The sequence below is a fragment of the Schistocerca nitens genome, chromosome 5 (assembly GCF_023898315.1).
Source record: "Schistocerca nitens isolate TAMUIC-IGC-003100 chromosome 5, iqSchNite1.1, whole genome shotgun sequence".
NCBI classification, from domain to species: domain Eukaryota; kingdom Metazoa; phylum Arthropoda; class Insecta; order Orthoptera; family Acrididae; genus Schistocerca; species Schistocerca nitens.
In genome coordinates this window covers 824639834-824656347 of record NC_064618.1, presented here as the reverse complement: position 1 = coordinate 824656347, position 16514 = coordinate 824639834, and the positions used below count along the sequence as shown (strand labels likewise).

The following is a 16514-nucleotide window of genomic DNA, read 5'->3' as shown; positions in this document are numbered from 1 at the left end:
TCAGTGTAATTCAGCAAAGCAACTACATTTAGAACAATGAAATAAGAGACATCTGGAAAATACCACAGAATAAATTTTCTTTACAAGGTGTGTGTGTGTGTGTGTGTGTGTGTGTGTGTGTGTGTGTGTGTGTGTGTGTGTGTGTGTGTGTGTGTGTGTGCGCGCGCATGTGTTTTGGGTGATATATATATAATTTTTTACTGAAATACATTTTTTCAAACACAAAACTGTATTTTACTAAAGTATGTTTGCTGTCCCTACCTCTGGAGCCTTTCCATCCAATAGACAACACATTTTTTTAATTCTTCATTGTCTCCCTGGCCCTTAACATGTTTCTTGCAGTTGAAGATTAGAAGGGATCTTCCATCAACATCTGTTCCATGAGTGTATACAAACCCACATTCCAGGTAGTCCCTTTTAACAATGTCAGCAATATCTATAAAACACAATTGCTCCAATTCAAACACATATTTTCTTTAGTAGTGAGACATTTTATAACTGTAGATACAAAACCTGTTTTAGTACAGAGTGGATAACAATCACAGATACACCTGTGTGTGGAAATTTTAATAAATAAACACAAAACATTAATATGTTGTGCATGAATAATACTGCTAAATAAATGCTGTCCACACACAAGGGTACATCCAACTGAACCAGTTATTACGGTTTCTTCCCCTTCCATTTACATATGGAGCATGGGAAAAATGATTTATTAAATGCATCTGTGCATGCTATAATTAATCTAAACTGTCCTTACAATTGCTATGTAAGCAATACACAGCGGAGGGTGGGAGGAGGGGAGTTGCAGTATACTCCTAAAGCCACCATTTAAAGATGTTTCTTGAAGCTTTGTAAGTAGGATTTCTCAGGATAGTTTGCATCTGTTTTCAAGAGTGTCAGTTCAATTTCTTCAGCATATCCATGGCACTCTCCTACGGACCAAACAAACCTGTAATCATTCACGCTGCCTTCTCTGTATATTTTAAATATACCCTGTTATTCATTTTGATATGGGTTCCACACACTTGAGCAATATTCTGGAACCAATCAAACAGGTGATTTGAAAGCAATCTACTTTGTAGACACTCTTCCACAGTATTCTCCCAATAAATCAAAGCCTACCACCTGCTTTCTCCTGACAGTCTATGTGATCATTCCATATCATACCACTGTAAGTGTTACATCCAGGTATTTGTAGGAGTTGCCGGATTCCGGCAGTGACTTACTGATATTACAAGTATAGGATACTACTTCTTTTTCATTTTGTGAAGTGCAAAATTTTACATTTTTGAATATTTAAAGCAAGCTGCCAATCTTTGCACCACTCTGAAGTCTCATCAAGACTTGACTGAATATTTATGCAGCTTCCTTCAGACAGTACTTCACTACAGACAACTACATCATCTGCATAAAGTCTTCGGCTACTATTAATATTGTCTGCAAGAGCATTACTATACAAATAAGCAGCATGGGTCCCAACACACTTCCCTGGGGCACGCAAGAAGTTACATCTACATCAGTCAATGACTCTCCATCCTAGATAAAATGCTGTGTCCTCCCTACGAAAAAAAAAAAAAAAAAAAAAAAAAAAAAAATCCTCAATCCAGTCAAAAATTTAGCTTTACAACCTGTGTGATCGAACTTTTGATAATAAGCATAGATGTAGTACTGAGTAGTCAAATGCTTTTTGGAAATCAATAAATACTGCATCTGCCTGGTTGCCTTGACCAAAGCTTTCAGTATATCATGTGAGAAAAGTGAGAGTTGGGTTTCACATGACTGATGTTTTCGGAATCTATGCTGCCTGGCATGGAGGAAGTCACTGTTCAAGATACCTCATTATGTTTGATCTCAGAACATGTTACGAGATGCTACAGCAAATAAATGTCAAGGATATCAGATGATAGCTTTGTGGATCACTTCTACTACCCTTCCTGTAAATAGGTGTGACCTGTACTTTCTTCCAATTACTGGGCATGGTTTTTTGTTCACAGGATCTACAACAGGTTATAGTTAAAATAGTGTCTAATGAAGCTCCACATTCAGTTGTTGTTGTTGTTGTTGTTGTTGTTGTTGTGGTCTTCAGTCCTCAGACTGGTTTGATGCAGCTCTCCATGCTACTCTATCCTGTGCAAGCTTCTTCATCTCCCAGTACCTACTGCAACCTACATCCTTCTGAATCTGCTTAGTGTATTGATCTCTTGGTCTCCCTCTACGATTTTTACCCTCCAATGCTAAATTTGTGATCCCTTGATGCCTCAAAACATGTCCTACCAACCGATCCCTTCTTCTAGTCAAGTTGTGCCACAAACTTCTCTTCTCCCCAATCCTATTCAATACCTCCTCATTAGTTACGTGATCTACCCACCTTATCTTCAGCATTCTTCTGTAGCACCACATTTCGAAAGCTTCTATTCTCTTCTTGTCCAAACTATTTATCGTCCATGTTTCACTTCTATACATGGCTACACTCCATACAAATACTTTCAGAAACGACTTCCTGACACTTAAATCTATACTCGATGTTAACAAATTTCTCTTCTTCAGAAACGAATTCCTTGCCATTGCCAGTCTACATTTTATATCCTCTCTACTTTGACCATCATCAGTTATTTTACTCCCTAAATAGCAAAACTCCTTTACTACTTTAAGTGTCTCATTTCCTAATCTAATCCCCTCAGCATCACCCGATTTAATTTGACTACATTCCATTATTCTCGTTTTGCTTTTGTTGATGTTCATCTTATATCCTCCTTTCAAGACACTGTCCATTCCGTTCAACTGCTCTTCCAAGTCCTTTGCTGTCTCTGACAGAATTACAATGTCATCGGCAAATCTCAAAGTTTTTACTTCTTCTCCATGAATTTTAATACCTACTCCGAATTTTTCTTTTGTTTCCTTTACTGCTTGCTCAATATACAGATTGAATAACATCGGGGACAGGCTACAACCCTGTCTCACTCCCTTCCCAACCACTGCTTCCCTTTCATGTCCCTCGACTCTTATAACTGCCATCTGGTTTCTGTACAAATTGTAAATAGCATTTCGCTCCCTGTATTTAACCCCTGCCACCTTCAGAATTTGAAAGAGAGTATTCCAGTTAACGTTGTCAAAAGCTTTCTCTAAGTCTACAAATGCTAGATACATAAGTTTGCCTTTTCTTAATCTTTCTTCTAAGATAAGTCTTAAGGTTAGTATTGCCTCACGTGTTCCAACATTTCTACGGAATCCAAACTGATCTTCCCCGAGGTCCGCTTCTACCAGTTTTTCCATTTGTCTGTAAAGAATTCGCGTTAGTATTTTGCAGCTGTGACTTATTAAACTGACAGTTCGGTAATTTTCACATCTGTCAACACCTGCTTTCTTTGGGATTGGAATTATTATATTCTTCTTGAAGTCTGTGGGTATTTCGCCTGTCTCATACATTTTGCTCACCATATGGTAGAGTTTTGTCATGACTGGCTCTCCCAAGGCCATCAGTAGTTCTAATGGAATGTTGTCTACTCCCGGGGCCTTGCTTCGACTCAGGTCTTTCAGTGCTCTATCAAACTCTTCACGCAGTATCTTATCTCCCATTTCGTCTTCATCTACATCCTCTTCCATTTCCATAATATTGTCCTCAAGTACATCGCCCTTGTATAAACCCTCTATATACTCCTTCCACCTTTCTGCCTTCCCTTCTTTGCTTAGAACTGGGTTGCCATCTGAGCTCTTGATATTCATACAAGTGGTTCTCTTCTCTCCAAAGGTCTCTTTAATTTTCCTGTAGGCAGTATCTATCTTACCCCTAGTGAGACAAGCCTCTACATCCTTACATTTGTTCTCTAGCCATCCCTGCTTAGCCATTTTGCACTTCCTGTCGATCTCATTTTTGAGACATTTGTATTCCTTTTTGCCTGCTTCATTTACTGCATTTTTATATTTTCTCCTTTCATCAATTAAATTCAATATTTCTTCTGTTACCCAAGGATTTCTATTAGCCCTCGTCTTTTTACCTACTTGATCCTCTGCTGCCTTCACTACTTCATCCCTCAGAGCTGCCCATTCTTTCTCTACTGTATTTCTTTCCCCCATTCCTGTCAATTGTTCCCTTATGCTCTCTCTGAAACTCTCTACAACCTCAGGTTCTTTCAGTTTAACCAGGTCCCATCTCCTTAAATTCCCACCTTTTTGCAGTTTCTTCAGTTTCAATCTACAGGTCATAACCAATATATTGTGGTCAGAATCCATATCTGCCCCTGGAAACGTCTTACAATTTAAAACCTGGTTCCTAAATCTCTCTCTTACCATTATATAATCTATCTGATACCTTTTAGTATCTCCAGGATTCTTCCAGGTATACAACCTTCTTTTATGATTCTTGAACCAAGTGTTAGCTATGATTAAGTTATGCTCTGTGCAAAATTCTACAAGGCGGCTTCCTCTTTCATTTCTTCCCCCCAATCCATATTCACCTACTATGTTTCCTTCTCTCCCTTTTCCTACTGACGAATTCCAGTCACCCATGACTATTATATTTTCGTCTCCCTTCACTATCTGAATAATTTCTTTTATCTCGTCATACATTTCATCAATTTCTTCATCTGCAGAGCTAGTTGGCATATAAACTTGTACTACTGTAGTAGGCATGGGCTTTGTGTCTATCTTGGCCACAATAATGCGTTCACTATGCTGTTTGTAGTAGCTAACCCGCACTCCTATTTTTTTATTCATTATTAAACCTACTCCTGCATTACCCCCATTTGATTTTGTATTTATAACCCTGTAATCACCTGACCAAAAGTCTTGTTCCTCCTGCCACCGAACTTCACTGATTCCCACTATATCTAACTTTAACCTATCCATTTCCCTTTTTAAATTTTCTAACCTACCTGCCCGATTAAGGGACCTGACATTCCACGCTCCGATCCGTAGAATGCCAGTTTTCTTTCTCCTGATAACGACGTCCTCTTGAGTAGTCCCTGCCCGGAGAGCCGAATGTGGGACTATTTTACCTCTGGAATATTTTACCCAAGAGGACGCCATCATCATTTAATCATACAGTAAAGCTGCATGTCCTCGGGAAAAATTACGGCTGTGGTTTCCCTTTGCTTTCAGCCGTTCGCAGTACCAGCACAGCAAGGCCGTTTTGGTTAATGTTACAAGGCCAGATCAGTCAATCATCCAGACTGTTGCCCCTGCAACTACTGAAAAGGCTGCTGCCCCTCTTCAGGAACCACATGTTTGTCTGGCCTCTCAACAGATACCCCTCCGTTGTGGTTGCACCTACGGTACGGCCATCTGTATCGCTGAGGCACGCAACCCTCCCCACCAACGGCAAGGTCCATGGTTCATGGGGGAAGGCAAATTCAGTATAGAATCCAGTAAGGATTCAATTTGGGCCTGATGCTTTGTTCTTGTGAACTTTTATTCAAGTGTTAAAGTTCCTCAGGTAACTGGTGAAAATAACAAGTTCAGCACTAGCTCTCTAAATCACAATGTAACACTAGCTAGCAGGTAAAAAATATTACAAGTATGCTCTCTTCATTAAAAATTACAGTTATTCGGCAACCTGACATAAAATATTACAAGTTTCACATTGACACACCTAAAGCAGAATTTCTAACACTTGTCAGTTGAGGCAGATCACACAAGCACATCTGCTGCCTTTCAGATCATCTTAAGAACTGTCACTTCCCAAGGTGGAGGCTGTCCTTTAATAGATTTTCCTCTGTCATGTGCAAATTCTCAAACACACTTTGCATTTTTCTTACATCTAGTTCACATACAGCACACCAGCCTGGAACAGAATTATAGCAGCTTTTCAATGATGTCCTTACTTTTTTTTTTTTTTTTTGCTGCTACTCTTAGTTTTTGAAATTTTTACACTTCGATCAGTATGATAGTTTCTGTGTGTTAATTTACAGTTAATCAATCAGAAACATAATGAATTCTGGACAAATATAGAAAAACATCTTCGTTTACTCTATTATACTGTTGCTACTTCCATCAATTTACTAGTTATTTGATGTGAAAACCAGGTTTCACATCTCGAATGCACATTCCATATTCTGATTCCTAATTCAAAATGTATTACAAGTATAAATGTTCTGTTAGCATGTTTCAATACTGCTCAAGCACCATATGTAGACACTTTATTCATGAAAACTGCTCAAGACATTTAGGTATTATTTTGAAAATTCACCACTCTTTACGAAAGTTGCATCTTGAATAATTTAAAAATTATTGGTCGCATCCAGAGCATATTTCAATGTACATTCTCATCTAATTTTCGTCTCCAATTTGCACACTTCCTCAATTTTGAGCTATATTGGATCAGTTTTGATTGACTGTATGTCCATGAAATGAATATTTCAGTTACTAAGTTCCCACATGCCTTCCTACTGCCAAGTGCCCTTGGTTTTCCAAGTCCCACTAACCCTGTCAGTAATGCACCTTTGCTACCTGCTGTCCTCCTGTTAGCCGTGTTACTTTGCGGGCTCTCGTTTCCACCAATGGCTCTGTCCAAGATCATCTACTACATGCTAAGAAGTCGAATACTCGCCTCCACATTCTGGTTATCGGTGTCCCCTGTAGCCCTCACTCTGGTATGCCCCCTAAATGTCAAAACAGGACTCGCACACAATCATACCTGTCTTTAGACTCTCGGCATTTAGCCACATCTGTAATGCCCTCTTAATCTTATTACTGGGGGTCTAGTTTCTATGCAAGTTGTAAATATCTTTTGCTCTCTGTATTTTATCCCTGCTATCTTCAAAATTTCAAAGCATATGCCAGTCAACACTGTTGAAACATTTCTCTATATCTACAAATGCTATAAACATAGGTTTTCCTTTATTCACCCTATCTTTTATGATGATTCTTAGGTTCAGTATTGCCTCATATTCCTATACTTCTCCAGAATCCAAACTGATTCTCCAAGGTTGGCTTCAGCCAGCTTTTCCATTGTTCTGTAACTAATATTTGTCTGTATTTTGCAACTATAACTTAATAAACTGATGGTTCAGTAATATTAACACCTGTCAACACCTGCCTTCTTTTATATTTGAAATATTACAGTCTTTATAAAGTCTGAGGATATTTCGCCTGTCTTGTACAATTTGCACATCAGGTGGAACAATTTTGTCATGGCTGGCTTTCTGAAGAATTTCATTAATTCTGAGGGCATTTTGTCTACCTCAGGTACATTGCTTCCACTTAAGTCTTTCAGAGGTTTGTCAAATTCTTATCTCCAACCTCATATTTATCTATGTACTCTTCTCTTTTATCCCTTATGGACATTCAAAAAAACTGTTTCTGTGCAATGCTGGAAAAATGAAACGGGGCAAGGTAAAGTGTGCATGTGAGTGTAACTTTATGCATTATTCAATTGTCAATAGTATTAAAAATGTAGATTCCCTCATTTAGTACCTGCTTCATAACTCTGAGTATATCAACTATGAATTATCATCAACAAAATGAACAATCATGCTGTACATCTAGGCAATGTAAGAACAGAGTAAGTCACATAATTTGAATCCACCACCCCAAAGTGCATTCAGACTTGACAAGCAACTACGTCAGTCTAACAGTATCTAAACAACACACTGGAAGCAACAACAGGTATTTGAAGTACACAATGCCTAATTCACTTACCATTAGTCCCATACTTCTTTCTCCAGTCACAAGTGTCCCACAACATGTCAAAAGCAGCATTTTCATTATTATCATTGTGTACAATGAATCGCCTGAGCCAATCATCTGAATTCTTCACACGAGAAATATCTGCAGCATGGAATCCATCTGGAACAAATAATAGCAACTGTGGAAAGAGATCAACAATTATAAATTCTATTTATAGTGTGGTGTATGAAATAATTTCTGTGCATGTTAGAGTGAGTACACAAGTGTGCAAGCCAAAGGGATGAGGAAAGAAGGGGATGACAGCATGAGGGAGACCCAACAGTGGAGGGGGCGAGGATGAAGACAAAAATACAATTAAAAAACAAAGGAATGAAGGGAGGGGGAGACAGCACAACTAAGTCCCTATACTGAGAAAAATATTATACTAGGAATGATATTTGACGTTACATCATGAGAGGAATAAGAAGCGATATCAAGAGTACTGTGAGCTGTGTACAACAACAATATCATAATGCATATTATAGGGCCTGTCATTTCTGAGACATTGCACAGTATATCTGAAAATGCTGTCTCTTGGTCCACCCTCTCAGCCTCGATTATTTTATTTGTTTGACTTCTGTCAGGGTACTACATTGCCCTACAATTGCAGCCATGTGGAATAGTCCTTACCCTACAGCACAGAATTAACTCTGCACCATATGGTGAATTAAAAATGCTGATGAGCTACATCAACCAGAGCAACATAGTCCATTAAAATACAAGCAACAGCAAACATGGTTACCAGAGAATTAGTCTTGCTCAACTGTCACTACTTATGAACTATAGCATAACCTACTGAAACTTTTTCAGTTCAGAACACTTTTTTTTTCACTTATTTACAGTCACTGTCATTTCTTCTGAAAGGAATGTATGCTCTCAATGCTGGTTATTTGTTTGCTCTATTGTGTACAGGAGTACACCAACATTGTTCAAGAAAAGGGACATGTCTCCCCACTTGTGCTTCAGTTTTCACACTTTACAACATCTGACTCTTACTGTTGATTTAATTTGACGGCTTTCTAATTCCTGTTAAATGACTAACTTTATACAAAGCAGCTGCAGCATCCAACTATGTGTCATAATAATGTATGTCTGATAATATAAATGAAATTGGCAAGTTGGTTTCCACACCTGGATTATTCTTACCATCTTCAACTTATCTTCTCTATTACATACTGACATGATATGAAAAAAAACCAAGTGCTTGCAAATTCAGTATCTTGATCAAATGATCACATTGTTTTATCATCAACACTAAAGTAACTGCAGCTCAGAGTATGCTTCAATGCTAAATCTTTCAACATGTCAACAGTACGGTGTGTGTGTGTGTGTGTGTGTGTGTTCATATAAGTTTCCTATCTTCCACTTCCCTGAGGATTTTTGTGGATGATGCTGTTGTATAAGATCCATTATCAGATAGAATTGATAGAAAGATCCAAAGATAAATAGCACGTTTTGTTACAGGTTCATTCAGCAAGTGCAAAAGTGTCACTGAGATGCTCATCCAACTCCAGTGGCAGACACTACAAGAGAGGCTTTCTGCATCATGGTTTGTTTACTGTTCACGTTCTGATGTAAGGATTGCCAGGCGTATTTTGTAAGTAGGATAGATGGGTGGGAAAGATTTTAGGTAAGGTTGCAAGGTGTCTTAGAATTTAACTCTTACCTTTTGGTGACATATATAATTTAACTGCTGCATTTCATTGAGCACTGCGGTGAGAAAGGGTCTCCTTCGAAGTAGGTTAGTTAATCAGTCAGAGAGTAGTGGGTGCATTTACAAAGGGAGATTATTTGTAAATCAGATGTGATTGGGTGGTGTCTGTGGGTTTCTCATAGTTCCATTCACTTACGGAGTGTAGGAAGAATCAGAGTTTAAATGTCTCTATGCACAATGTCACTTAAATGCCTCTATGCAATCTTGGCAATTCCTATGGGAGTAATACATTTGGAACTGTAATATATTCACTGATTCCTCTCTGACCACTGTTTTTTGAAACTTAGAAGTAGGCTTTCATGGGACAGATGGCATCAATCTTCGTGTCTCTGCCAGCTCAGGTTTTTTAATATCTCAGTGACTCTCCCCCATCAATAAAACAAACCTACAACCATTCTCATTGCCCATCTTTTTATACAACAATATTCTTAGTTAGTCCTGTTTGGTATGGCTCCCACACTCTTGGGCAATATTCTACTATGAGGTAAGTTAGTGTTTTGAATTATGATCCCCCAAAACTACAAGCCTACAGCAGAATCTTCTCTAAGCCTAAAATACATACTTGTTCAAGGGTACTGGCAGACCAAACCTGGAATAAATGTTTAGAGAAAAAAATGTAGAGACAAAATGCTATAATTTTGTATACTGTCCAAACTGATCTTTTAAGAAGACATTTCCAAAAGTAGCCACTTCAGTAGTAGTAGCAGCAGCAGCAGCAGCAGCAGATAAAGGAAATAAATGGGTAACTTTGACTATTAGAATGTCCTCTAACTTAAATAGCTCATTTCTTCACAAACACTTTTTAATAATTCAGAGTTTCTAAATTATTATCAAATTTACACACTGATGTCATTGGGGAAAGTGGCAACCAACAACTATTCAAGTTGGTGTGACTATGAGTCTACAGATGTTCTATCGGACTTCCAGAGAAATATTCACACAATCCCAAAGACAGCAAGGCAGGTAAGTGTGGAAATTACTGCGCAAACAGCTTAACAGCTCCTTCAATAAAACTGTTGACAAGAATAGAAAAGAAAATGGAAAATCTGTTAGACAGCAAACACTTTGGTTTTGTGAAAGGAACTGGCAGAAGAGAGGCAGTTATAACATTGTGCTAGACAATGGAAACAAGAGTTTTTAGAAAAATCAAGCAATATGCACAGGGTTTGTCAACCCAAAAAGTGTTTGACGATATAAAATGGTGCACAATGTTCAAAATTCTCTGAATAACAGGTGTAAGCTACAGAGAAATGATGGTAATCTATACTACTACATTACGAAAAGCCTTAGTTTAACATTGTTACCAAAGATCTCGGAAAGTTCTTCACCAATATACTTCAAATTTTTACATGCTACTCTAATAAACATTTGGACAGATACAGGCTATATATTTTTTAAACAACACTGCACAGGCGAGGAAGAAAATTAAACCTTACATTTTTACAGCACAGTATTTTTTGTCATAGCCAGTTTTAATAGAGAGCCTGTGCAGTGTTGTTTAAAAATATATATAGCCTGTATCTGTCCAAATGTTTATTAGAGTAGCACGTAAAAATTTGAAGTATATTGGTGAAGAACTTTCCGAAATCTTTGGTAAGTCACATCATCTTTGTATATATATATATATATATATATATATATATATATATATATATATATATATATATATATATATAGAGGGAAACATTCCACTTAGGAAAAATATATCTAAAAACAAAGATGATGTGACTTACCAAATGAAAGTGCTGGCAGGTCGACAGACACACAAACGAACACAAACATACACACAAAATTCAAGCTTTCGCAACAAACTGTTGCCTCATCAGGAAAGAGGGAAGGAGAGGGAAAGACGAAAGGATGTGGGTTTTAAGGGAGAGGGTAAGGAGTCATTCCAATCCCGGGAGCGGAAAGACTTACCTTAGGGCGAAAAAAGGACAGGTATACACTCGCACACACACACATATCCATCCACACATATACAGCAAATGTGTGGATGGATATGTGTGTGTGTGCGCGAGAGTGTATACCTGTCCTCTTTTCGCCCTAAGGTAAGTCTTTCCGCTCCCGGGATTGGAATGACTCCTTACCCTCTCCCTTAAAACCCACATCCTTTCGTCTTTCCCTCTCCTTCCCTCTTTCCTGATGAGGCAACAGTTTGTTGCGAAAGCTTGAATTTTGTGTGTATGTTTGTGTGTCTGTCGACCTGCCAGCACTTTCATTTGGTAAGTCACATCATCTATATATATATATATATATATATATATATATATATATATATATTCCTTATGCAGAATTTCAAACAAAACTTGCATGCATGACAATGTACTGTTCCATTTTATTCCGCACACTGTGTTTTAACAGAAAACAAGAAAGCTGTATTTAGACTTTGCAGCTTAAGAGGAGAATACTACTATGAAATCTGAATAGTTCGGAACTTCATAATCCTACCCATTCACAGATCAAAATCATGTGAAATACTCTTGCTGGAGCTACTATCCTCAAGATCCAGGAGCTGGAGTGGTCTCTTTCACACCACGTATATTAACAATCCCAACCAATATACCCATTCATTTTAACCCTCCCAGTACAACTGGAGTCAATATGACCCCATAAGCACATTTGAATATATATCTCCCTTGTTTTCAAAATGATTATTTTCAAAATTTATGACTTAGCTTGTATGCAATGACATTGTTCAGTTTTACATTTACAACATATTAAAATTTATTTGTGGACTATGCACCGAGTACCTGCTGACACCAACATAAATTTTTTGTTTTGTTTCTTGAATGTAACATTATGAAAACAGAATGATGAATGTTACATTGAACAGATGTTACACAAAACACATGCCACAATGAAACTAACATATCCCACTTATTATTTATGCCCACTATTGCCCTTTCTTGCCTCAGTTGTTGCTAGTATTTTGCCTCAGCGTGTGCAAGAACTACATTATGACTAGAAAACATTTTAGTAGGGCTGAAATACATGGAATTTTGAATGAAGAAGAGGAATTAGGAGTCTGATGACGACAAAAGTGTTTCTGGAGGCAGTGAATTATTTGAAGATTCTGATGAAGATGTTGGGGATTTGGAAACTCTACTTCCTGAAGTTGCCAACATCTAAAATCAGAATGTTTTCAAATAAGTATATATAATCTACGATATGTTTGCAAAAAATTTAATGATAGTACTAATAATAATAATAATAATAATAATAATAAAACAAAGAACAACACGCATCAATTAAACAATCAGAGGAAAACGAAATCTTAAGACAGCCATCAGAACAAGCACAAATACAACACGAAGTGACACACATGTTAGATATAGAAGAAAAATTTCAGCTGAAAAGGTTAGGTAAAATCTCACGACAAGAAGCGATAGAGCAATTAGATGAAAAGAAGCAGAATTTACAAGCATTGGCCAAACGACTTAGAAGATACAAAAAAAGTGAAAATAGAAGGAAACAAAACCAAGCACACAAATACAGACATTAGACCATTCTTGCATAGACCACCAAATAACCCACAAGTCGAAGCAACAATAAAAACTATCAACACAATCATACACAACAAAATAAATGAAAACACAACTATGGAAGAGTTACAACTACTGGTTTATATAGGAGCACACACTACACTAAATATACACACTAGGCAGAGGTCAGAACCAACCAACACACAGAAGAAACCCACAAAACCAGCATGGCAACACAGGCTACAGATCAGAATAGGAAAACTAAGAAGACATCGGACAGCTAATACAATTCATAAGAAATGAAATGTCAGAAAAAAAAAAAAAAAAAAAAATAACGAAAAAGGTTAGGTAAAATCTCACGACAAGAAGCGATAGAGCAATTAGATGAAAAGAAGCAGAATTTACAAGCATTGGCCAAACGACTTAGAAGATACAAAAAAAGTGAAAATAGAAGGAAACAAAACCAAACATTCAACACAAACCAAAAGAAATTTTACCAGACAATAGATAACACACAAATTAAAATAGACAATCCACCAAACATAACAGACAGGGATCACTTTTGGAGCAACATATTGTCAAACCCAGTACAACATAATAGACATGCACGGTGGGTGCAAGCAGAAACAGACACATACAAGATGATACCACAAATGCCTGAAGTGATAATTTTGCAACATGAAGTCACCCAAGCAATTAATTCTACTCACAATTGGAAAGCCCCTGGAAATGATAAAATAGCAAATTTCTGGCTACAGAAGTTCACCTCAACACATTCACATCTAACTAAATTATTTAACAGTTACATTGCAGACCCATACACATTCCCTGATACACTTAAACATGGAATAACTTATCTGAAACCTTGAGATCAAGCACACACAGCAAACCCAGCTAAATATCGCCCCATAACATGCCTACCAACAATATACAAAATATTAACTTCAGTCATTACACAGAAATTAATGACACATACAACACAGAACAAAATTATAAATGAAGAACAAAAAGGCTGCTGCAAAGGAGCACGAGGATGTAAAGAGCAACTGATAATAGATACAGAGGTGACATATCAAGCTAAAACTAAACAAAGGTCGCTGCACTACGTATACATTGATTACCAAAAAGCTTTCGATAGTGTACCCCACTCATGGTTGCTACAGATATTGGAAATATACAAAGTAGATCCTAAATTGATACAGTTCCTAAACATAGTAATGAAAAATTGGAAAACCACACTTAATATCCAAACAAATTCAAATAATATCACATCACAGCCAATACAGATTAAGCGTGGAATATACCAAGGAGACTCATTAAGTCCTCTCTGGTTCTGCCTTGCTCTGAACCCACTATCCAACATGCTAAATAATACAAATTATGGATACAATATTACTGGAACATACCAACACAAGATCACACATTTGTTATACACGGATGATCTAAAACTACTGGCAGCAGCAAATCAACCAATAACTAAAGATAACAGAAGGATTCAGCAATGATATAAATATGGCTTTTGGAACAGACAAATGTAAGAAAAACAGCATAGTCAAGGGAAAACACACTAAACAGGAAGATTACATATTGGATAACCACAGCGACTGCATAGAAGCGATGGAAAAAACAGATGCCTATAAGTATCTAGGATACAGACAAAAAATAGGAATAGATAGTACAAATATTAAAGAAGAACTAAAAGAAAAATATAGACAGAGACTAACAAAAATACTGGAAACAGAATTGACAGCAAGAAACAAAACAAAAGCTATAAATACTTATGCTATACCAATACTGACCTACTCATTTGGAGTAGTGAAATGGAGTAACACAGACCTAGAAGCACTCAACACACTTACACGATCACAATGCCACAAATATAGAATACATCACATACATTCAGCAACAGAAAGATTCACATTAAGCAGAAAGGAAGGAGGAAGGGGATTTATCAACATAAAAACCTACATTATGGACAGGTAGACAATTTAAGAAAATTCTCTATAGAATGAGCAGAAACTAGCAAAATACACAAAGCAATCACTCATATAAATACATCGGCTACACCACTACAATTTCATAACCACCTCTACAACCCTTTAGATCACATGACATCAACAGATACGAAGAAAGTAAATTGGAAAAAGAAAACACTTCATGGCAAGCACCCGTATCATCTAACACAGCCACACATCGATCAAGACGCATCCAACACATGGCTAAGAAAAGGCAATATATACAGTGAGACGGAAGGATTCATGATTGCAATACAGGATCAAACAATAAACACCAGATATTACAGCAAGCATACTATTAAAGATCCCAATACCACAACAGATAAATGCAGACTTTGCAAACAACAAATAGAAACAGTAGATCACATCACAAGCGGATGTACAATACTAGCAAATACAGAATACCCCAGAAGACATGACAATGTAGCAAAAATAATACATCAACAGCTTGCCTTACAACATAAACTTATAAAACAACACGTTCCCACATACAAGTATGCACCACAAAATGTACTGGAGAATGATGAATACAAATTATACTGGAACAGAACCATTATAACAGATAAAACACCACCACATAACAAACCTGACATCATACTCACCAATAAAAAGAAGAAATTAACACAACTAATTGAAATATCCATACCCAATACAACAAATATACAAAAGAAAACCGGAGAAAAAATTGGAAAATACATCCAACTGGCTGAGGAAGTCAAGGACATGTGGCATCAGGATAAAGTTGACATTATACCAATTATACTATCAACTACAGGAGTCATACCACACAATATCCACCAGTACATCAATGCAATACAGCTACATCCAAACTTATATATACAACTACAGAAATCCGTAATTATTGATACATGTTTAATTACCCGAAAGTTCCTAAACGCAATGTAACATATACCATACAGTTAAAAGGAAGTCACGCTTGATCAAGGTCCGCGTCACTTTCATTTCGAACCAGACCTAAGGTCTGAGAAAGGAAAGAAATAATAATAATAATAATAATAATAATAATAATAATATGTCCTTGACTTCCTCAGCCAGTTGGATGTATTTTCCAATTTTTTCTCCGGTTTTCTTTTGTATATTTGTTGTATTGGGTATGGATATTTCAATTAGTTGTGTTAATTTCTTCTTTTTATTGGTGAGTATGATGTCAGGTTTGTTATGTGGTGGTGTTTTATCTGTTATAATGGTTCTGTTCCAGTATAATTTGTATTCATCATTCTCCAGTACATTTTGTGGTGCATACTTGTATGTGGGAACGTGTTGTTTTATAAGTTTATGTTGTAAGGCAAGCTGTTGATGTATTATTTTTGCTACATTGTCATGTCTTCTGGGGTATTCTGTATTTGGAATATACCAAGGAGACTCATTAAGTCCTTTCTGGTTCTGCCTTGCTCTGAACCCACTATCCAACATGCTAAACAATACAAATTATGGATACAATATTACTGGAACATACCCACACAAAATCACACATTTGCTATACATGGATGATCTAAAACTACTGGCAGCAACCAATCAACAACTCAACCAATTACTAAAGATAACAGAAGGATTCAGCAATGATATAAGTATGGCTTTTGGAACAGACAAATGTAAGAAAAATAGCATAGTCAAGGG

General features: G+C 36.9%; 1 protein-coding gene across 1 annotated transcript in view; it reads right to left on the bottom strand.

Moving 5' to 3' along the window:
* Window positions 1–16514, bottom strand: part of LOC126259792 (motile sperm domain-containing protein 2-like) — a 90285-nt gene that overhangs the window by 46429 nt on the left and 27342 nt on the right. Inside the window, exons 2-3 of the mRNA XM_049956810.1 lie at window positions 7639–7785; window positions 262–436 (exon numbers count right to left, since the gene is read on the bottom strand). Of these exons, the coding sequence (XP_049812767.1) occupies window positions 262–436; window positions 7639–7785 (322 nt within the window). The remainder of the gene's footprint in view (window positions 1–261; window positions 437–7638; window positions 7786–16514) is intronic.